The 24,308-nt window shown below is 37.0% G+C and overlaps 1 protein-coding gene across 6 annotated transcripts in view; it reads left to right on the top strand.

Annotated features, from left to right (window-relative positions):
* The window catches only part of RALGPS2 (Ral GEF with PH domain and SH3 binding motif 2), a 123,131-nt gene that overhangs the window by 37,964 nt on the left and 60,859 nt on the right, over positions 1 to 24,308 (top strand). For all 6 annotated transcript variants that reach the window (XM_085299618.1, XM_085299613.1, XM_085299617.1 and 3 more), the window contains 3 exons: positions 9,853 to 9,936; positions 16,796 to 16,885; positions 21,021 to 21,113. In XM_085299618.1, the coding sequence (XP_085155744.1) occupies positions 9,853 to 9,936; positions 16,796 to 16,885; positions 21,021 to 21,113 (267 nt within the window). The remainder of the gene's footprint in view (positions 1 to 9,852; positions 9,937 to 16,795; positions 16,886 to 21,020; positions 21,114 to 24,308) is intronic.

Genomic DNA, 24,308 nt, shown 5'->3' with positions numbered 1-24,308 from the left:
ATGTTTAACAAACAAGATACCATCCCAGCCTTAGAGTTGTGAGACTAACTGTGCATCTCAGCATATATTAAAGGTATAACAGGAAGAAGTTAAAATGTTAGTAGAGCTAAAAGCAAATAGCAATCCCTCTTTGTATGTATGCACATGTACATTACATTGTCTTAATGGATACAGCAGCCTTTCTGCACTCTTGCTACTTGCTCTACCTAGAGTGCACATGCACATCTGGCCCAAAGTTATATGAGGGAGATCCAGAAGTGCAGTCTCATCTCCAGCAGAAAATGCACCTTAAAGGGCTTTAATGTTTTCTGTTATTCTTTTTAACTTTGCACTTTAATGAGATTCGTTCAGTAATTGCTAATATTTTCAAGAGCTTCTGTATTGTGTACCAGAACTGGTGGTGTTTTTTACCAAATAGCTGCATGTAACTTTTCTTAGTTTCGCCTAGTTTTCAATCATGACTCTAAATTCAGCTACTGAGTAGCYTTTTTTTTTTTTTTTTTTTTTTTGTACATGGAAATAATGGAGTTTGTCATGCCTAAGTTTAAGAGAAACTGTAGCTGAATGTGTAGTCTTGTCTCTTACAGGAGCTGAATAGTGCTTCTGTTGTATCAGCAGCCTTTGTGCTGCAGTGTTGTCATGCTTTTATATTGCTGTGTGTGGCCTCACTGAGGAGAGGGGTATTGTTTGTAACTGGTTATTTCAGCTGTTCTTTGAACCAATATTCAAATGCTTCTTTTTTTCTTGCAAAAACTAATTTCTGAACCTCACATGTGCATAGCAGTTTCTTCGTGGATTTTTTGTAAGTCTGTACTTGATCTTGATTCTGAATAYGGGAATTCAACATTAGCAAAATGTATGAAATTCTTAGCCTTCAAACTTACACTTTATGCCAGAGGTATGTATTTTATTTTTTTATCTCTAAGTCAGAGAACATGAGAATGGTCCTATAGAACCAGATCAGGAGTCCTATTAGCCTTTCTCCAAGTAGYCAGTAGTAGACGGTTAGTGAGACGGTATGAGAAACTGTATGTATATATTTGTATATCCTTCTAGCAGTAGGAAGCTAGGGACTTCCTGARCTGAAAGCTGCCATCCGCATGCCATGTCTAATAGCTCATGATGGGCATTTCTTCTATGAATTCAGCTAACCCACTTTGAACTTGATTATACTCATGGTAATAAATTGGAAGTAAATTACACGTCACATTTTACTGAGACAATGCTTTCTGCAACTGAAGTGTAATATGAAAATACTTCATTTTATTTATGTTTAAATCTTATTATATGTATAACTTGTGCTATTCTGAGCACTAGTTAACTATTTTGCAGTTGCCTTTTCTATGCCCTTCAGGATTTTATTATGCTTTTATTGTATCTTTTCTGAACTTCAGTTTGAAACAGAAATACTATCCATGTTGTCTTTATATGGCAAGGGGAAAAATAGTGCCTTTACTCATCCTTTCCTGGGTTTCTCTAACTGCTTTACATYTTCTTTGGAAAAAAAGTGATCATAACTGCACCTTGTATTTGAGATGCATTTGATTTGTGGGTATATTAGGATAATATACAGATATCTTGTTGTTTTCTTTCTGTTTTTAAATAACTCCATATTCCTTTCTGATTGTAGCCTGACTTGAACTGATGTTTTCAGTCTACACAATGACTAAAATTATAAATTTTTTATTCTGTGGGCACTGTTTTATGCTTCTCAAAGTTTATTTTTTTTAAYTGCCCATTTGTTCCAGTAGTTTAGAAGTCGTTTCAGCCCGTTAGTCATACTTTGACCATCAAACTGTTTTACTGAGAGCAAGCTTTTGTCATGTTGCTATTTGTCTCTTGTGGATTGCTGAAGAAAGTTTTGCTTCTAGCAGAGACAACTGTGGAATAAGTCCCTTAATTGTGATTACTGTATTTGATCATTTGTCTACCCACAAATTTTTGAAGACTTCCTTTTAGTGTGTATTTGTAAATGATTTTGTGACTTAGCTTTCCTGTCTTCAGCAAACAGTCCTGTGTATTTTTTTGCTTGTTTATTCTTTTGTTTTAATCCCTTAAAGAGCCTTCTGTTTGATGTCTCTGGCTTATTTTAGTCTTCCGTAGCAGTTTTTTTTTTGTTGTTGTTGTTGTTTGTTTTAATGGGCAGAATGTTACCAGGTTATTCCACTAGGACACCAGTGTAAAAATTGCCCTTCTCATAATCTTTCAAGTCTTTTACCATCTTTGCTGATCCTTTTGAATACTTTCCTCATATCTGTGTACTTTTCTTTCTAATGCTGTTATGGCTGTGTAGGGTTTTTCTTTCTTTTTATTTGATTCTTGCTTGAATCATAAAGTTGAATAGGTATTGGATGCTTTTACAGAATGCCTCTTTTGGTTACACAGCTTCAAAGGACTGGATATCAAAAACATCAGCAGTTTAACTGTTTAAGACTWCCTAATGATCTGCTGATGCAGAAATCTAGTTTAAATGATATACATAGATATCTTATCACTGCTCAAGCTTGATGATAGAGTGCACAGAACGAGCAGTCAGCTATACAACAGCCACAACAAGGAAGTAAGTGAATTAGAGATATTRGTAGTGATCCAGACCTCCATATCTCAGAATTTGCTGCTGTTTTAATACTACCTCCTCTATCATGCTTTGTTGTATGAGCAAGTCACTCATACGTATGAGTAAGTCACTACAGCAAGCCACTGGGAGAGAAGCAATGTCAAGAAACCACACCTAATTTTACAGGCTATTTCAACTCATTAATTGTAAAGCGTGAAGGGGAAAAGCAGACTAAAGTAGTGGAGTTTTATTTTTGAAAAAACGGAAATTAAGGTAGGAAAGTAAATCAATGTAATATAATTCCTTTAAAGAAATCTGTATGTACTATGCCATATAAATCCCTATCACACTTATACTTCSTAGAAGAATTCACTGAAAAATAACCTTACCTTATAAGGAAACTGTTTTGTCACTCCTCACATTTGCACACAGGCAGCTGAAAGCATTGACAACGAGCAGGTGTGATCTATCCATTGGTGCTCCAACACAGGTAGGCGGAGGTATGTGGTCTTGCATCTGACATGCCTCTGAGTCATATATATGGAAAAGGGGCATACAGATTGCTTTTCAGGTCAAAAACAGCTAGGCACAATTAAAAGGCTCTTCTCCCATTTTCAGAAGAGAACAGACATGGAACACTCCCAGTGTGCCCAAAGATGTGTTGACAGCAGATTAATGAAGTGTTTTAGGTCTCTGAATTTCTTTGAAGCGTTTATCAGGCTAGGCATGCTATAGCCATGCCTTGATTCAAGAGGCAGGCCCTTACACATGCCTTTAGATGTGCACTTAAACACAAACCACTGAGCCTATTTTCTCCATATAAAAGCACTTCTAAATTGAAGCTTGAGTAAATGAGTAAAATGCATTAAATGCATTGAGAGTGAGGGTTTTTTTATTTATTTTATTTTATTTTTATTTTTTTATTTATTTATTTTTTACATCAGTACTCAATAGATGCTCTATTTAGAAATAACAGCCTTTTTCCATGTGTGTAGTAGGAGGGGTATAAAAAGCGTCTTCCCTGACACGTAAATATTTTAAAACCTACTGCTTATTACAGATGGTTGTAGTTTACTAGCAGACCCTGACAGTCTGAATTTCCATCATCATCSTAAACTTCGTAAAACAATATTTGAATGAGTGTTCGTTACAGTTTATCTTTTCATGTTCCACCCTTCCTGAGTAAGGATTCTGAAAGGTGTATTCCAATATGCTTTTTTTAGTACAACCAGAGGTGAATTTTCACCTTTAGGAAGTGTGTAAGAACAGCTATCTAATGTGTTGAATCTTTTTCATTAAAGTATTGAAGGCTTGTTTTCTAAAAACTGACATCAGAATTTTATTTYTCCTTGGTGTCATTCAGCTCTGGATTTTGTCAAGGAACTAATTTTTTTTACAGTCATACATAGTAATTTTTCTTCAGGCATCAAAATTAGTGAGCAAACTCATAGCACATRCTTAAGCAGTTCTTGAGCCTTTTGCCAGTGTGTTTAACAAATACAGCTTTTCCTGCCTATATTCAAATTCCTATTGTCCAATGTATCATAGCAAAGCATTTTTTTTGAGATGTGGTAACACTTGAGGGCTGGTTCATGTATTCTGTTCTTTGGAAACAGATAAGTTCCCATTTTTAATGCTGGATAGAAAAAATTAGCAAAGAATTAAGTTACAGGATGCATATTTGAAAGATGCATGGTTCTCATGGACTCAGACTAATACATTGAAAGAATGGTAATGATACATAGTTCTATGCAAAAACACAAACCTTGCTTTCAAGGTACTTAATTTTAATCCTATTTCAGTATCACACAAACTCTTTGAGTAATATGACCTGTAAACAGTCTTCAGCTGGCTTTGCGCACTCCTAATAGCGGTATATGGTTCTGTGGACTGACTGAGGTTCAGGAACCTTATAGCAAGTCAGTTCCTACTGAGACTTTATGAAAGCAAATTTTTGGAGTCAGTATTACAAACAGAGCTAGAGTTCACCACCACTGCAGTTCTTTCCTGTTGATGGCTAGCAGATAGCAGCCTTTTCTCATGGGCCAATGTCTTGGTTTGTTTTTCTCTTCTAACACTGATGCTTTTTTCATGTTGTTCCCCCCCCGCTCCCCCAAACATCCTCTTTAGAAGACTTTAGATAACCGTATCACTTGGTGTCTGCATTTTTCCACAGCTAAACTGCATAACTAATAGCAGGGAATTGCTGAGACCTCATTGTTCATCTATAGCAAAAAGTCCAGAACAGCGAGTGGTGTGTGCTGTTTTCATTTTTACAGAGTTGGAAAGAGAATTGATGTTTCTTTTTTCTTGTGAAAGACTGTTCTCCCAGATTGTGGTTCGTGCTAACTTTTTACTTCAGTTACTATCAAGTCAATTATTATCAAGTAGCTGCTGTAATTGTATTATAAAGTAACAAATAATGATGGTCTGTATCACTTCATTTTATTGAAACAGTGCAATAGGTTTTTTTTTAAATCTTGTTTGTATTGTGACCAACAGGAATGCTGCTACCTCAGCTAGAGCAGTGAAAATCCAAACTATGAAATTACCTTGTCACACAAGCTTTCCGTGTAGTTATTATCTTTGTTGCTCTTGAACAAACCATATCCATCTACTTTTTAAGCTTGTTTCTTGCCTCACAGCTATTACAGGTAATAGTCCTGTGCACTGCTCCCAAAGATTTTATTTTCTATTGATCTGAAAAAACAATGAAAAGATTTTCAACCAGTCCTTGACAGTCCTTTATTGATGTTCTCTCTCCACAGAGCTAAAGCAGAAATTTGTTATTTGTTTCAGACGATGCCTTTCAGCCTTTATTCCATCCCTGCTTTTTTTCAGGTTCATGATTTTGTGCTGGCAGTCAGTTGCCTCATTTCTGTTAGATGCTTTTTTTGCCTTTTTTTTGTGCAGTCTCTGAAACAGTATATTGTCTGAAGCATTTGATTCTCTGTCTCAGGAAGTTCTGAAAAGAACTTTTGAATGTACCTAGATGTTGTTGCCTAAAGACAGATTTGGCAAAATCAGACCTATCAGATTGCAACAGGTTGGCAGTTCTGTCCCCTGCTGTCCTTAGGGAAGCTGGCAGCAAACCCCAAATACAGGTCGCTGTTGGCAGTCCTTCACAGTGATAACCTGTGCTTTCTACGCACATCTTGTCTAAGGATGAACCTTGAGTAGTCCACATTAATAATAGCTTTTTTTGATGAATAGGATATTTATTGCACAGTGYTAGGCAGCTGCTTGAGAATTATTTTCAATATAAGTGGAATCTATTCATTAGCTTTTTTACAGGGAGAGTCTCTGAAAATTGCAGCTTATTCTGTGGAAGTGGGAACAAACTATTTGGACTGGGGAAGCAGATAGCGCGTCAAAAGATTTGATACACTATGTATGTATTGTGACAGCAGCAGCAATCAAGTTGACTGGCAGTTCTTGAATAGAGGGAAAGGATGAGGCTAATGTCTCTTTATCATATTGCAAGGAAATGTTTAATTAGGCAAGACCAATCTTTGCAACACAGTYGAAACAAAAGGTGGTGATACAGTTCTGCTATTAGTGGTGTTCTCCCCCCTGCCCCTTTTGTAGCAGTAGCTATCTGGTTTGCCCCTACCTGAGCTTGTAAAGCCATGCCTTTTCCTTAGTACTAGTTGCTGCCCCACAGATTGACCTGTATTAATATCCTGGGTTCAAACATGTTGCTTGATTTCCTACACATCAGCCACTACAACTTTGTTTCATGCTGCTAGCAAAAGAGAGATGGAGAGCTTAGCATAACCCACGTGACTCAGGATTATAGTGCAGTCGATCATTTTTGTTCAGGGGGAGCCCAGAGCATTCATCCAAACAGTTACCGTGGCTTAGGTAGTATAGAGTGACATAATCCCTTGTCTGAGCTTTCAGCAGATCTTATTGTTGCAAGTTACTTTTGAGAAAGCAAAGTAGAACTGTTTTTTTATTAATAATTATTCTGAGTGGACTACAGTATAAGAAATGGAGCTAATACAAGAACTCTTATCTGCTGTGGAAAACTCAATCTGTATGAAAGCAATCTGTTTGCATTTTCCTTGTCTGTGAAACAAGAAACATGGAATTCCTCAAGTCAGTCATAAGTTTTCCATCTGTTCCCTGTGAATGAACTGGTTTTTCTTTCTTTTAGTGGTTACGATTTTCTAGACAGCAGTGATGAAAAAGCAAAGGGTAGTCATGGGTTTGCTCACTTGTATTGCCTCTAGTTAGGTTAATAACATATATATGTTAATAAATGGCACTTGTCCTGAAGTGGAATGTGCAGGTAGTAATGCTGATGTAAAATCAGTGTGGGARAAGGATAATAACAGAGGGGAATGTTGGAGAAACTAAGGACAAGCAGCAGAGTGAAGCTAGTTCCATTTTGGGACTATTGAAGGGGAAAAACAAGCTAGTTATACATGGGAGAGATGTCCCACAAGTAAAGTGGAGAAGCCATCTGTGCAGGAGGTAGAAGAGAATGTCTAATAACAGAGAGGAAATTAAAGCAAGAAGATACRTGCGTGCATTTTTGTATGCCTTTTACAATTTTCTTACACTACTGAAAGCTCCGAAGCCTGTGTCTCTACTGCAGTTACTTTGCTGCTGGCCAGTCATGTAGATGTTGGGTTAAGCTCTCGAAGAACCTGAAGCGACAGCACGGAGTGAGGGCCTGCATAAATGTTCCTCAGCGTTTCTCTGAAAGGATTTTGATGCGTGCCTTTTCAGTCATGAGCAGAATCTTTAGAACATTATTATGTGCCTGTTAAACTCTTCACTAAAGAACGTGCACAGAGCCAAAGGATTCTCAAATTTGATGCCATAAGCAGCTACCGGTACTGCTGTGTGAGTTACTTCTGCTTCTGTGCTAAGTTTCGAGCATGGGTAAGAAAGGATAAGCCTTTGACCCTGCCTTTTCTCAGGGGATGCAATGTAGTCTAGGAACCATCTCAGTCCCGTTCCTATTTTCTTTCTACYGTACCCCTATATTCTCAAATTATCTTAACCCTAAATCTGTTACTGCTGTTTTGCTACTTTATCTCCTCTTTAGTTGACAACTTCAGCTCATGCCTCCTACYTCCTCTCATCTCAGAGGTTGTCTTCTTTCCCCTTTAAATCTTGGAGCTCGAATCTACTCATAACTCACCTACCTTGTTGTATACCTCAAACCTGTGCATGTTTCCTATTGCATTCTCCACAAATTTAATCCACCTCTAATTCTGATTGTATAAATATAAATTTGTCCTTAAGCTTAATCCTGTTACTTGTGTACTAGCTAAAGGTCCTTAGTAGTATTTTCTACTTAAAAGTTGTTTCTGTAGCTAATTGTCTGTGCCACCAACCCCAGTGCCAACTAACAAGGTCTGCTTCTGCCATATGTACCGTGTAAGCCCTTACATGTACAGYATCAAGATGGGTGGCTTTTACCCTGAATCATCATAGCTTTTTTTTTCCCCTCAGTAATGATAATTGAATGCAAGGACATGCCCTGAATTATTACAAAATTACCACGTTTTCACTAAACTTCAAATAGCAGCTAGATTTCCCCCCCCCCCCCACTCTTAAGGAATTGTAGTAATCAGATGCCAGTAGCAATGAGTTGCTGTGTATTCTCCTGAAATGCAGTGCTGTRCTTATGTTGATCCAGTGGAAACTCCAGCACTGGGAGATGTTGAAGTATAGAGAATCTTAGGAAGGCGCCCAGGTTGTTTCCTTTCCTGTTTGTACCTCCTTGCAATGGAAACAACTCAGGGCTGAGCAGACATCTAGCACTTCATCTTTGAAGCGCAAATGTAACATGCGCGTGTGATAAATGATAGAATTTTCCAGGCTAGCTTTTGAATGCAGAACTTCCTGGAGAAATTCAAAGGAATGGCCCTAAATGCAAAGTTAGACTGCATTCTTTCCAGTGTCTGTGAAYAGGAGTGTTTGTAGTCTTCTCTACCAAATGCACAGTCTTCAAGTGGGAGATTGAAAAGCAGTTAAGTTCTAATTAAAATGTCTCTCCTCCCCTTAGAGCACTTTGGGATAACATACTGTTCTGAGGTTAAAGTTTAGAATATCCAGATTCTGAGATCTTCCTTTTAAATATGRCTGTCTTAAAGGGTACAATTACTAGTCAAATGTGAATCTGCATATCTACTTTACATGTTAGTTGAATGCATAATGCAATAATGGTTTTGCTAAGGGATTATCAATGTAATAAAACTGAGTGGAAGATGTGAAAATAAAATATGAGTAAATAAAAATGAAAGGCTGGACCTTGCTATTCTGCCATGTCAATTAAGTTGTCTCTGTATAGGATGTTTTTCATGATGGTTTCGATCATCGCTGCAGAATAGGCTGTATATGCTGCATGCTGTGTATGTTTCCATCTATTCTGTGTACTGTTTTACATGAATAGAAGCTTATTAGTGTTTACTTTTAAAAATTTACTTGTCAGTTAGAATTAGTTAATTGGAGTTAGTCAGCCCAACTGCTGACTGATCCTAGATATTATAATATCTAGGAGTCACAAAGTAATGCTTTCTTAGACTTTATAAATTATTTAAATCAGTTAAGCCTACAGTTTTATAGAGTGTTCAAGTACAGGAACTATATGTGTATATATACATATATATACATATATATATACAGGAACTATATGCGTATTTTAAACGCATATCCACTGGCCCCCTTTTACTCAAACTAATTGCTTGGGTGCTAACTTAATAAAATAAAAYTAGCCTTTTTGGAAGAGAATTGGAAATAGTGTTGTCTTTAATTGTTGCCACAAAAGATGACAATTCTGGTTTTCCTTCAGTGSAGCTCACTAAAAACAATGGGACGTGTCTAGATGAAGCTAACGAGGTATACCGACTTGGTAGACTTAAAAATAAATGTCTTAAGGTCATCTAAAACCATGAGGCATGGTGCTCTTCCTAGCTCAAACTTAAGTTTAAAGGGGTATTTTCTGTGGTAATGGAATAGACCTTGTATTTTACTTGTTTTTAATAGTAAAAATTCAATTAAGAGAAATCCTTAGTTCAGTAGAAGATGAATTGTGAAAATATTTAAAAACAATTCATGAATGATATTTATGGAATCTCAAAACTTGCAAAAGACTTACATGCAATTGCATTTCTTCTAACTTTTTTGTATTTCTTCAATGCGTCATTGTTCTGTTAGCTACAAAATGTGGAAAAATAAATATTTTGAAATTTAGATKATTTGTCTGTTTGTCTTTGGCTCTGAATTTACCTTACTCCCTAATTCAAAAGAATGAATTTTCATCCTTATGCTTCCAGGAACTGGCAAGTTGTGGGTGGAATAAAAAAGAGAAATACAGTTCGGCACCGAATGCAGTTGCTTTCACCAGAAGATTCAATCATGTGAGTTTTTTTTCCCCTAGTGTCATCACGTGTATGTATTTAAAACTTTAGTGGACAGTGTGTTCTGGCACATCACTTTCATTTTTGTTTATAGCTAATTACTCCAAATGCCTGCTTAAAGGAGTTCCTTATCTACTGGAAATACAGAAAGATTGCTTTAGACCAAATCAGTACTGAAGATATAGCTGTGTTTTTGTTGCAGCTTGTTTCATTAAGCTTTTTTTAAAGTTACTGACCAATAAAATATTAAGTRCCTTTCCCTGCAGATGTTGTCTGTCATTTTCAGACTGAATCTCCATCCCATRTTAAAGGCTTAATGTATAGAAGGATGTTTGGACTAATAATTGGACTAATAATTGGATATAATTTATTTTCRTGAAACAGCTAAGTGTCTTCCGTGGAAGTTTTTGTCCTTAGCAACTTGAACCTTTAAGTGTAGGTTTTTGTTAAGGTAATTCTGAGCAAACTTAGTTCTAAACAATTTGATTCTACAAAACTTATCTTTAAATTTTCGGTTAAGCATAATTATTCAGATGGAATATATTCGTTTGAGATATGTGAAAGTGGCTTTTTTCTTAAAACTTTCTCTGTACTAAATGAACTTACATGAATAAAATTGTAGCATTTTCCACAGTTAAAGGAATAAGTATGTAGTTAGCCAATAGTCTCAAAAATGTAATGCTTTTTTAATGCCGTGTTTTATATTTTAGAGGAAGTACGTTTCTCCTTTTGTAAATGTTTAATGTCTCAAACATACAAGCTCAATTCCAGGCCTATTTTCTGTGCCTAGTCTTGCTTTTAGACATCTTTGTTAATGCTCTTAAACTTGGGCCAAGCTAAGCTTTTAATTTTTCTTGTTTTTTTTTCCTATTGCTGGGGGAGTTGGGGAGGGACGGGACAAAAAGCAAACTCGCTGTGTACTACTACACTTTACCATCATTCCTCATATTCAAGATATGACCAAATTCTATGGCTTATCTGTGATATTTACTACATTTCTTAATCATCTAATGACTGAAGTGCTTGTTGTCCTTGAATGTTTTGGACTCTTGCCTGGTTTGCCTCTTGACCAAAGGCAAAAACGTTACACCTCAGACTTCATCTGACCATAAACAGATTTCAACAGATGTTATAGCTGAAATTTTTCTGATCTAGCTTTTGAAGCTGCTTGTCTATTGGACTGTATATCCAGCCCAAGGCTATTCTTACACTGCTCCTAATCTCACTGATGTACCAGTAATTTCAGCCTTTGTCTTGTTTATTCCCATAARTTCTCTCATCAAAGAATCACTTTGGTTTTGCTGGATGGTGGACAGCGAGTTCTGAAATATTTCCATAGGAAGGCCCATGTACTAGTAGTGCACCCCTCATTAAGTATCTCATTTCTCCTTTGTTGTATAATAGCAACTGCAGGAATTGCTAAACAAATTTGACTTCAGACTTACTAAATTAGAGAACTGGTAAAATATACTTACTGTCTGCAAACTGACTTTTGTCATTGCAGAACCACAGTTGAGAGATATCCAACTTGTAAAGTATGTTAAGGATAGAGGGAGAAAAGACCTGCATTGTGCTGGCCAGGACCAGCAAGAGATATACAGTTTAAAAGTAATCATWAAAGATGTTAAATCTGTTGCTAAATGTTTAGAAAACTGTTAAATACAGTATTCTTAGGCAGTATCAGTATTCTTGGTGTTCATACAGTAATTCCATATCTGTTAGCAAAATTCTGTTATCTTAATCCTGTTTTGCATCTCCCATTCTTACGCATCCTTGATTTCTTCTTGTTGTGACCAAATGAGATTTTAGAGTTCTCTCTCTATATTTACTTTTATTTATTATTTATTATTTATTATTACTATATATTTACTTTTGATAGTCTGTATTCTACTTTTCTATGAAATCTCTATCAGATTTGATTACTCAGTGTAATTTGGGTGATTTTTTTTTTGTTCTGTCTTGTGTAAAAAAAAAATCTATTTTAGAAAAGGCTATATGCATACTGTAAGAGTAACAAAGAGAACAAAATACTGGAARCACCTCTTGTAGTACTTTCCTTTGTCAGCAGTCCCACTTCTCTAGCAAGCTTTTGATAAGGTGAACCTTTATATACTTTATTATCCCAGAATACGTGCTATTTCATTTGCTTTAATCTCCTTTTTCTACTGTACTTTATATCAAGGAACTGTTACTTTTGATTAAAAGACAAGTCATATCTAAAGGAAATTATAAATTTAGGTGATTTTCAAGCTTTGTGGTGGTCTTTGAACTTGTTTGCTTTCAGACAGACTGGAAGATGTGCATCATGTCTTTTTTGCTTTGCTTTGGTTTTTTATTTCTTCAGTGAAGTAGGACCTTAAATAAAATGCAGAACTATAATTGGCTTTGAGCTGTTCTGTCATTTGTTTTCCTCCTGCTGAGGTATTTATAGACCTGCCTTCCTATTTCATTTTTCTCATTCATTTCTGCTGTCTTTAACATGTCAGTTAAAGAGTTTGTGCTACAACTCATACCAAACTCTGCCACAGAGAGACAAAAATTCTTTTAAGGGGTGGGGAAAAAAAAAGGCAAGCTGAGCTGTTTAAGTTCTACCCAAATGTTGGGTTAGTTTGACYGGAACCACTTTCTGGGGAACTGCTGTATGCAGCTTTGGCTGAGGGACACATCATTTGTATCAGTCTTTATTCTGGCACTAAGGAAAGTCATCAGTCTTACCTGAAGAGGAGGAGAGCGAAATGGGGGAGGTATTGTTTCAGTTGCAGGTTCTTATTTTATTCATGTTAATGCCTCAACTTCTGACTTACTGAGACAGTAGCTTGAATAACTTTTGACATCATGAGTGGGCTTATGGTTCAAAATGTTGTCGTTGCAAAGGAGTTGTGCGTTCTAATAGTGTGACTCTGTTTAGATTTGCCATCCTCTTGGAAGCAGTGAAAATCAGGAATTCAAATAGGGTTGGCAGTAGCAGCTGGGAATGGGAACATGTAGTRGAGCAGGCAGTTCCTGTTGTCTTTGCCTCCAGGTCTAATCTGCTGTAGCCAAGTTCAGGTCTACACCAGATGCTCATTCAGTAGAATCTACTTCCTGTTGGGCACTACGCTCTTCACCTGAGAAGCACTAACTTCTAGATTTGAAGTAATCAGTAAAAATAACTGTGGCTTTTGGCTTTATCTGGCATGAATACAATTCATTAGACATTARCCTCTGAAACTTCACTGCATTTAAATTATGCATTATGCATCTGCCTTTCCTTCTTCCCCAACTCACCACAAGAAACCCATGTGTATTTAAGTAAAGAGAGTATGAAATCACTAACAGCTGTTTCACAGCAAATGGATCTGCTGATAGCATTTTGGAAACAGTAATTATGTGCAGTAGATTGCAGTCTACTGAGAATGAAGTGTGTGTTTCCAGCATTAGTTGTCTGATAATTACATATGGAGTCTGTAAAAACAGATCAAATTTGGAAAGAGGAGAAATCATTGAATCATTCCATGTCAGAATTCTTTAGATCTTGAAGTGATTGATACAAGGTAGTCTGCAGATTTACACATCTGCTATTAAGTATTGTGTTTARATATATAATCTCTCTACATAACTTTTCAAAACACTGATTTCTATTTTTTGGGATTTTTTTCTTCAGAAAAATAACGAGTGCTATTGTTACTGATAGGTCTGGCAGAGTGGATAGTTGTCAAGTTTGCCTGCTTCTTAAATATCTGGTGATTCACTGGGGTAAGAACCTAAGTACCTGGTTCAAGTAAGAACCTAAGAACGTGGACCAAACAGGAGTGGTTTTATATGGCTCATTAAAAGAATAGGTTTTATTTAATTTTTCTCTAATGTGGAAGAAATTGGGTAGAGGTATTCTTTAAAGGATACCAGTAAATGGATAAGACCAGCCAAAAAAAAAAAAAAAATCTTGATGCCAGTAAAAACATGTCCRAGAGGAGTAGAACAGCTGGCATGAAAGAATGAAGCTTCCTTTTGTTCCACATCTCCTGTGCCCCTTTGTCACTGGAGGGATAGGAGGGCTCGAGGCTGAGAATAATATTGTGCATTTTTGTTTTGTTTTGTTTTTTCCTATAAGAGCTTGGAAATGTTGAGCCTTAGTCTGGTGGGACTAGGACAGAAGTTCACTGAAGAGATTTAGGCTTGTAAGGTACAGCAAGGTGTGTGTTGTCTCTGCCTGATTCTTTATGATATGTGAAACTATTACAGTTTTACACTTCTTTCATCTTCAAAGGGGAACTCTCTCCTCAAATCCCTTTCGTTAGTCAAGGGGCAAGCTGGTTTTCTCAAGCTGTGTATCTACAACAGAACATCAAACTGAGGTTTAAAATGTTTTTGACAGTACTTGGTGAGGTATATATTCAGTACTTGCCTATTTTATAGGAATGCTGTCTGCACAGAACCATTTTTGATATTTGTCAGGGTAGTATCTGGAGCTACTTGGCTTCCTTACCTTTTTTTTTCTTTAGAAGCCTAAAAGAAAAGAGGGGGAAACTGAGGTCTGTGTCTAATTCTTTGCTGGCTGATACAGCTTTAGACCAATAGCAAGCAGATGCTGTATAAGATGTTCTGGTTTGGGGGTTTGTTGTTCTGGTTTTCCATTGACCTCAGTAAAGAATGAATTAAAAAAAAAAATGCTAAGGACATTTTATAGGTTGCTGGAACTTGCATGTTTGCTTCCTTAACCACTTCCAAAGAGCCATGGTGTTTTGATACCTCATTCCTCATCAAGTCACTCTTAATTTCAGTGAGAATGCATATTTTTTGGAGACTTGGATCCTTCTGGTGCTATTCTGTGTAAACATATGTTGAGCTGTCAGACTGCGCAGTGTGGGAGAGGATAAACAAGATGTATTTTATTGTTTTAACTGAAATTAAGGGCAAAAACCTGAAAATATGTGTACATCTGTGGCATAAAAGAAGTTTAATACTATTCTTAAAAATCACAGCGGCATGACAAGTTGAAAGCTGTTTATGTAGGCAAGAATATGTTTCTTCATACGCTGTTCTCAGGAGTTTTTGAAGGAAGGGAAGAACAGTAAACTGAAAGCATGGACTTGAAGGTAGATTTTAATAAACTGTGATAGATTAGCTCTGGGAGTTAAATACAAGGATAGCTGGTAATTTGTAAAGCTAGTCATACCAAACATCCAAGCTCAAATTATTTCCGTGCCCACAGGGTGGGAGGGTCAAACAGGACTAAGCAGGTAAACTTTTGGTGCTTTCAGACACGAGAGGGAAGCTGCAGACAACAGTAACACCCTGCCGTTATTAAAGATAAGTGTTAAAAACAGCACCATAGAAAACAAGGTTACAAAACAGTTATTTAAGCTTTCTGGATTGCCTGGCTCTGATTTTCATTGTAGGTTATTAGAAGGCCAAGTGGATGTTGGAGAGACTGGAGTAGGAGGAGCTTTTGGCAGCTGTGAACTCCTGCATCTTGCTGGCCAGCTGCCCTTTCCCTCGCCAAATATGTCCTAAAGCTGCTTTGGCCTTAGTTTTCCCTGGCCCCGTTTCCCGCTGCTCCCGCGTGCTCCCCAACAGCTTACAGCACTTTCTCCTCTTTCCCTCTGAGAAACAAGTCTAGATGAAAATACTGATAGCCAGTGGGTTGGCATCCACCCTCGCTGTGTGCAGAAGGTTCGGTCTTGGGGATGCCTGGTTCATTGCCCACCTGGCAATATGATGTGTGGTTTGGAGGTCCCCAGGCATCCATTCAGGTCCTTGTTCTGGTCACTCTTTTTGACAGATGATGGTTTTATGTTTTGAAAAGAGATAAAACTGGGGGAGATTGCAAGTATATGGGAAGGAAGGATTAAACAAGCTAGAGAAACAGTTTGAAAAATTGGAAGAGAATTGAAAACTGAATATTATACTTAGGCTGCACAAATGCAGGATGGGAGCTACCTGCATGACTTGATGCAGTAGCAGACCTGAGAATCTTGGGGTTATTGTGGATCAGAGCTTTGCACAGGCAAGCCGTGCTGCATTGCTCTGGAAAAAATGGTGCTGTTTTTAAGCAGCAGTATAGCACACTTTTTTTTTTTTAATATCTTGCATGATCTTTGTGTACTACCCAGTGGTTTCACAGCTGTGAAAAACTGTCTGGTTTTAGGCATTATACTACAAAAGATATTATCCAGTTGAAGAGAACTTGGAGAGGAGAATGAGAATGAAAAGCATGATTGTGAAAAGTTGAAATACTTGAAGTTGCTTAGCTCTAAGGAGAGAATTTAGGTGACAACTTAAGCTTTTGACTAACATGAAAGGTAACTGCAAAGAAAAAAAATCTTTTTTTTTTTTTTTGGTCCGTGGTGAATAGTTTACTGTATTAATGAAAAAACAATATATTGGACTTCGATCATAAAAAGAATAAGCTAGATATGGTATTCTAAGTTTCTACTAAAAAAATTTTTATTATAGGCTGTGTGGAGAGCTTAGTGTCTTTCTCTTCAGATGTTTAGGACAGGATAAAATACTGTGAGAAGTGATACTTCTGTGAAACAAGAATTTTGTTTATTAAAAGTTCAGCATTTTGTGCAAGTTTTACACAAATACASCATTAAAAATGCTATTCAAATATTAAAATGAGGAAATTCAGAAGTTGATTGTGGAATTAAAAAGTTCATGTTTGTATTTTTTTTTTTTAATATATTAACTTAAAGACCTAGTAGCTCAGATGTATTGGTTGAGATTTTTATAGAGTAAGGACTTGCATCTTTCAGATCTATTCATTCTTTATAGATGGAACTTGARTGTTATGTAACTTTTCATGCTGTTTATGAAATAAAAATATTAAGTGTAATTGAAGCTGTATATATTTTTGAAACAATTTTCTTCTTTTTAGGTAAGCTTCTGGGTTGTTAGAGAAATTCTACATGCACAAACCTTAAAAATAAGAGCTGAAGTTTTGAGCCACTATATTAAAACGGCTAAGGTAAGTTGGGTTTGTTTTTGTTTTTGATTTGGGGTTAACCATGGTGAGTCTTATGCTTAAATTGGTAATTTCAAGAATACACGTGAATGAATGTCTGACACTCAAGTTATGGTTTTATCTGTTGACATGAATAGGTGTTTGGTTTGTATATGTAACAAAGCTGACAGAAATAGTGACAAACCAAAATCCCCAAATGGAATTTTTTATTTACCAAAACAACTGCTTAACTAAGGAATGAAATGATTCACTTCAAATACTGTTTACTAGGTAATGTAATTTACAGTGTGTTTTCTAACGGTGGTTAAACCCAAACAGTACATGTGGAATCAGTCCTGCTCTGACTGATGCTGTTGGAAGTGCTGCTTTCATGCTTTTGTTATTTGGAAGGGAGGGTCTGTTACCTCTTCTTGCAGGTGTGGCATGGCTAATATCAACCTAATAAACATTGTTTCAAAAACAGTTTTGAAAATATATTTGGAGTCAGACATTTTGAAGATGAAATAGCAGATGGCTCCAGAGTTGGTGGTATCAGTGTTTAGGTAGCTCTTACCYTGTGATATCATCCTGAAAGCCTTTACCACTGACTTTTACCACTCCCACTTAGATGAAAAGTGGGAGCAAACCTTGAATTAGGTGCACATGATCCAGGGTCCTGGCCCTCCAAACAGAATCAAACCTGTTAGTTATACTGTAAAGAGAAGGATATTTTTTTCCCAGATTTTTACTGTCACAAGATGGCTGATGGTTAGAACAGCTAACTTTGACCATCACAGGTTMCCTGCTAAAATGATTTTAAATTTGTTAATTATCATGGCATCTATTTTTCAAATGTTATTTGTTTRAAGTTGCAGCCCTTATGGATGAAGGGTGGCTTTGTGTACATAGTATTTCTGGCTATGAGCTTGTTAACTAAGCTCATCCGTTTTAATCAACAGTTAATTTTATAACTGAGGCATGTTACCTGCCRGTCTTCCCTGAGCCTAGTGCCCTGTTGTGCTCCTAAGTCAGAGGTGGTTTTGTCACAGACAATAATTTTTCTATAAGGTGTTAATTTTAAGTTTTAAGCAATCATATTGAGCCCTTTTCTACAAGGAAWGAGCTTGGTTGACCAAATGTATTTTATGTTTTTGTTCAAACTTCTGAAATTATTATCAATCAGAATGAATTTTCATCAAAAAAAAAGCTGCATTTCAGTCATAAGAGGTTCCATCTGTATGGTTTGTAGCGATGAATACTGCAAGTAAACTTGTAATCTACTTCAGTGAGATGGATCACAAGACTACTGTATTAATTTTCAGATTTCTTTGAAGTGGACAGGTAGCATTTAAGGGTCTCTGATTTACAATAAATGTGGGTGTGTGAGTTTGTGTGGAGAGAGATCTTCTTGTTGCGGGTGAACTTATTTTTACTTGTGGGAAAACCTTAGTATCGCATATTCAATTTTTATATGTGGATCCCCAAAATCAACTAATTGTTTGTTACATAAGTCATACTTCAGCTTACATGTAAACATAATTTTAGGGAGCATATTGTTGAATTTCAATATTATATTGAGGAAAATTTGTCTTGTGTGGAAGTGCATAGCTAAACAGTGAACTAAAGTTGTCCTTAAGATGACTGTAGAGTTTAGGGTAAGTGCTATTGCATCTGGTCGCACTGCCAGTGACGGTGATAGGGACATGTAGGGGAAGGGGAAAGCTGAGGATCCCAGCAGACCTCTGAATTCTCTATTTTTCCTTGCAAGAATGAGTGGTACGGCATTTAAAGTTGTGTGGCTACAGGATTAGGTCTGCTGATACAGAGGTGCAACATGGCAAATGACCCACGTTCTTTTCCTATGACCCCACATAGTGCCAGGTACAATTGTATTAAAAGTTGAAGGAAAATATTGTTGATTAAAGACTGAGGGCTCAGACTCTGTTCATCMGCTGACCCTTTGTACATTCATTCAGATTCAAGTTTAAACTTTCAACAGTTACTAAAAAGCAAAGTTAAATCACGCTTGCCTAATAGTTACTACAGGCTAATAACATGCCACTTCCTGCAAATCAAATAATGTGTGATAATCTTTCATATCTGAATATTTGGTAGAAGAGGAAATTATTTCTTCAGCAACAGAAAGATAAAAACCCAATCAATATTCGTCATTTAATCTTACAGGCTATGACTGCATACATGTTGTGCAAAGAAAGTTAATTTTGTAGGATTTTGCAAACTTTGCTCAGTAATCGTGCTGTAGTCATAATGGTTGAGAATATTAAAAATACAAAGACACTAAGTATCTCTAAAATATTCTTGGGTAGCTGGTGAGACTTGATATATCTTCCTGTGTATTTAAAAAAAAATCAATTTTTTTTGTTTGAAATGGATGTACAAAAAAGTTGCTAGATGATCAGTTAGTGCCTCTGTGTAGAGAAGATGGATTCGCCTGTAACGATCGTAGTGCAAAAGTGATCTTCGAAGCTAAGCAGGTCATGCCTGGTTAGTACTTGGGTGGGAGGCAGCCCATAAATACAGGATACTGTAGGTTTTTGCAGAGCCACACCACGTGCCCAATCTCATCTGTGGGCTACAGRCAGCAGTTTCTGCTGAAATGGTAATCTTTTTGAGACAATTATGTGCTTTAACAGCTGAAGTTGATTAAGCACTGCTTAGCTATACACTGTAAAATTACAATTTATTGCTTTTTATAATTGTATATGATGTGTTTTTATGTCTGTTAGTTTACTTACTACATGTATTCTATTGACTTTGTTTATGTATGTCTGCTAACATGAAGTCACTGCGGCTAATACTCTTTGAGGGATTTTGTCTACACCAAACTATTATCAAAGCAGTTTTGTGCCACAGGTCACACACATCAGTTTTTTTTTAGGGAAGCTGTAAATCCACTCTGCAGTGAACTTGTTTGTGTCAACTGCTAGCCATACAGTAATTAGATAGTCTTTTAATGGTATCTTGTGTTATATTGCTTTATGCACAAGCTAATTGAACTTAATAGCTGTTTTCCCCTGAAGTTCGCRGAGTATCATGAATAGCTATGACCTCTGCTTCAATGTTGGCAGCGGCAAGGAGAGCCTTTTCTCATTTTTAATCAGCTACATTATTATGCTGCATCCCTCTTCAGGTTGTGCACTTCATTGCCTTGTATGGGGACATGTAGGGAAATCAAAATGAGCTATTGTATGAATGGTTGGACAAACACCAGAACTACTAAATTTCAGTTCTGAGCTCCAGAAATTTCCAAATGTTATCCCACAAGAAAAATAACAAAATAATGTAGATGTATATTGTAAATGTTGCTGTTATTGTAAAAAGAATGTGATAGGAAGCACTGCTCTAGGCTGTCCTGGTGGAGATGCTGGAAGGCCAGGAACTGCATGCTGTTTCTGCTGCCTTCTTGTGGTAGTGAATGCTGTATCTGTTCTACAGATTTTTTTTTTTTAAGAAAATCTTTTTTGTTCTGATGCTTTTGGCATTCAATTTTGTTATCATTGCTTTTTTCCACTAGTTAGTGAAAATTGCCTTTCAATGAGAGAAGTATTCCAGTTGCACGCTTTTCAAAATTTAACCACTTGTTTTCATCCTGCAACTATTTTTTTTTTCCCTCCTCTTTTTTTTTTTTTCCCCCCCGTTAGATGCTTTGCAGTATCAATAGCTCTGTAACTCTGTGGTGCCAGATTAACCATTAAACCTTACTGTGATTGCATCGTTCACAACTGGGTTTTCCTCTTCAACATGTTAAGGTTGAAAATTCCATTGATGCTATGAAAAACTTGTTGGTTTTGAATGTCAGAATTTCCAGCACTTCTGATATATGACCCTCCCCATAGTCGTCTTTAAAGAAGTTAGAGATGACAAAAATATGTTATGAGCTATCTCTGAACTATTAGCTAATATTATCTCATCCAAAATCATATAGATAAAATGCTGACAAATTAGGGAGGGGTGTCATAAAAAATTAGGGTGGTGTAGGTGCACATCAGTCAACTATAATTATTCAGAGCATACAAAATTTCCATAATGTTGCCATATTGAAAAGGCTTCGCGTACATTTAGATCATTATTCTGTGTGCGTTATTAACAATAGCTGAAATCCTGTTTGTTGTTATTGTATATATTTTTTTGTCCTCAGAAACTCTATGAGCTGAATAATCTGCATGCTCTCATGGCAGTTGTGTCAGGCCTACAGAGTGCTCCCATCTTCAGGCTAACTAAAACGTGGGCGGTAAGTAAACAGCAGGATAATGGAGGGTTTTTAATTTATTCTTGAAAAAACCTGTAATAGTCCTATAGCTTATTTTCAAGAATACGATGATTATTACAGATGCCCTTGATCTCTTGTGCTGTGTACATAATGTTTCTAGTGCCTCTTAAGTCTATGGTTTCCTGTTGAGTTTTTTCCATTCTGGCATAGAAATATTTTTCCTTTGAAAAATAGTTCCCTGCAGATTCTACTAAATGCAGAAGCTTCTAATTTGGCCAGAAGCTATTTTGTATTTAGTTGCTGGAAAATCCTGAATGCCAAAGTGGGTCGTATTTTAATCATTTAGGGGCTTATACTATTGGAATTTTTTCTATGGAGAACAGATGTCCAAAAACTCCAATTTGGTTTCCATAAAGTATTTGTGTTTTACTGATAACTAAATTTAGTTATCTTGTCCAGTGTGCTTAGCATAATTTTCATAGTTAAAGTAGCTGTACTAAACAATATGTTTGTATGTCTGTGTTTTACAYTTTTGAAAGAATTTTATTCTCTAGAAACATCTATTTTACCCATATTTTCTGATTAAAATGTTAATATGATTTTTGTGTAGTTGCATGCTGGATCAGTAGAACTTCAGGAATAACTCACTGATAAGAGAGCTCAGGAAAACGGGGAACTTGGTTCAGCTGTACATTGGGTAGTGGTTGAGCCATATAAACAAATGAGATAATCAAGTGACCGAAATTCCTCTGCAAGGCATTCATGTAAATAGATCACTAAAAAGAGTCCTGAAAATTTTCCAGCAAGACATGTTGATGCATCGTTGCATTGTGATTCACAAGGGATTTCTTTCCTTGTCTGCTTTCTTCTCCTACCAAGGCAGGAATAACTGGAAGATAATCTTGTTCTGTGGATAAATGTGTTACCGAAATAGAATATAGCTCACTTCTGCTAAGATTAACTCATTCAGAATTTTGTTACTTGTTTTGCAAACAAATAGTTAGGACGGACATTCCTTGTTTCAAAATGCCCAGATCTTTCTGGACACCTTTCTGGACATTAAGGAAACCTTAATGAAGTTAACACTTCAAAGTGTTCTGGCRGAGCACTTCTGTTTTTATGGTTTTGTCTTGATGCTTTGAGGCAACCTCAGCAGCTCTATAAGATTGTGATGCCAAATTGATTTTTCTGCATGACTCAAAGTGAGCGTCCACTGTAACCCTGGACTAACATAACCGTATTAGGTACTGCTATGATTATGCTATTCAGGACTGGAAGTCCCCAGTTTTTCTCCTTTGTTGACCTGCAGATGCTAGTTTGCACCTCTTTTGAGGRTTATCCTTCTGCTGTTGTGATGTATATGATTCTTTTCAAGTTAGGTCCTTTTTCAACCTCTGAAGTGCCCCRTAGCCTCTCCCACATTTCTCAGGTGTGTTTGATTTCTCATGCAATCCCAGGGAAGTCTGTGCTTTACATCAATTTAAGCCTTTGCAAAGTTGCAAGGATAGCTCCTAGCTGTGTGTACTGCAAATTGATGTAGATATCTTTCTTTTGGAAGTTCACTTTATAAATTTTTGAAGTAAGTGTAAGGCTTTGGCTTTCTGTGTATTAAAAGCAAGAAAAGATGTGTGAAAAGGAGTACCAAGCAATTACTGTCATTTGAATAAGTTATCTAGTAATTTTCCAAAATCTTCAGGTAGGGAAGGATTTCCTGCCCATTTTTGAGCTAAATCTTGTTACAGTAGTGATTTTCCTCATGCTTTCATTCAGGGGGGGCGAGAGTTTGTAACAACCTACAATTATCTCAACTTTAGACATAATGAGGCAAATTGCTGTAAATATAATCACTTCCTCAAAAGAAACTTTTTTTTTGTTTGAATTAAGAGTTTAAGGAAGCTATTARGTGTTTGCCTCATAATCTAATGTCAGTAATTCAGGATGAAATTCATGTCATCTGATGGAGTGTCTGAAAGTTACTTGTCTCATTTGTTACCTATGTTCCTTCTGAAGTCTGTGGAAAGTAATAACCACTTCTAATGGGTGATTTGCACCATTGAAGACTTAATTGTGAACCTTCCTGAAACACTGCCTCTGTCCATTTAATATAAAGGAAGTATAGATGACTAGCTTGGACTTGGATGACGTGAGTAAGTACTAGACATCTGAAGTTGAGTGAGTTGAATTCTGCCACACTCCACCAGAGTCCTTAAACCCCAGCTCTTCTTTCTGGCATTTTGCAAAGGTGGTTTTCAGTCCTGGAATGCTCTAATTAGAGGAAGTAGTCAGCAAGGTCTGAATCCTTCCCTGCTACAATAAAAGTAAATTGTCAGCCTTAGCTTTTGTTGTCTCTGCGTATGTACATCTATTTATCATTCTTTGCATCCTTTGAGCATAAGATACCAGAAGAGACAGCTGAAAGATTATTTAGGAAAAGCAATAGCTCCAAAACTGAAGAAGTAGTAATTGGGCCSTTTCCCACATGGTAGTGTGTGCAATGTTTTCAGGTTCTTTGCACTTTCCTATTAACACAGGCAGCAGAAACGTGATACGTACTGCACCATCAGTACAAGGGAAACTCATATGAGAACAACTTCTTCAGAGACTGTTTAAAGAGCCTTGAAAAAGTTTGTGCAAATCAGCATGCTTTGAAGAAAATGCAATCAGCTTCATTCCAGTCTAAATTTACACCATTACTATTCCTGTTACTTATGTYATACCTTTCGGTCAGAAAACCACAAAACTACATGCAAACCTTACAGACACTAAATGGAGACAGAAATGCTTTAGGTGGTTATAAGCCATCTTTGGCAAATTTCAAAAGGTGGATGTCATGTTCGGATGGTTTGCTGATGATCCCAAGCTGGGAGGAGGGRCTGACACACCTGAGGGCTGTGCTGCCATTCAGAGAGACCTGGACAGGCTGRAGAGCTGGGCAGAGAGGAACCTCSTGAGGTTCAACAAGGGCAAGTGCAGAGTCCTGCACCCAGGGAGAAATAACCCCAGGCACCAGTACAAGCTGGGGGCTGACCTGCTGGAGAGCAGCTCTGCAGAGAAGGACCTGGGAGTGCTGGTGGATGAYRAGTTGGCCATGAGCCAGCAAYGTGCTCTTGTGGCCAAGAAGGCCAATGGTATCGTGGGGTGCACTGGGAAGACTGTTGCCAGCAGGTGTAGGGAGGTGATCCTGCCCCTCTCCTCAGCCCTGGGGAGGCCTCATCT

The sequence above is a fragment of the Rhea americana genome, unplaced genomic scaffold, assembly GCF_003343005.1.
Source record: "Rhea americana isolate MKP2758 unplaced genomic scaffold, rheAme1 scaffold_151, whole genome shotgun sequence".
Classification (NCBI taxonomy): Eukaryota; Metazoa; Chordata; class Aves; order Rheiformes; family Rheidae; genus Rhea; species Rhea americana.
Note: the sequence above shows the minus strand (reverse complement) of the source record. Positions and strands in the feature narration are given on the sequence as shown.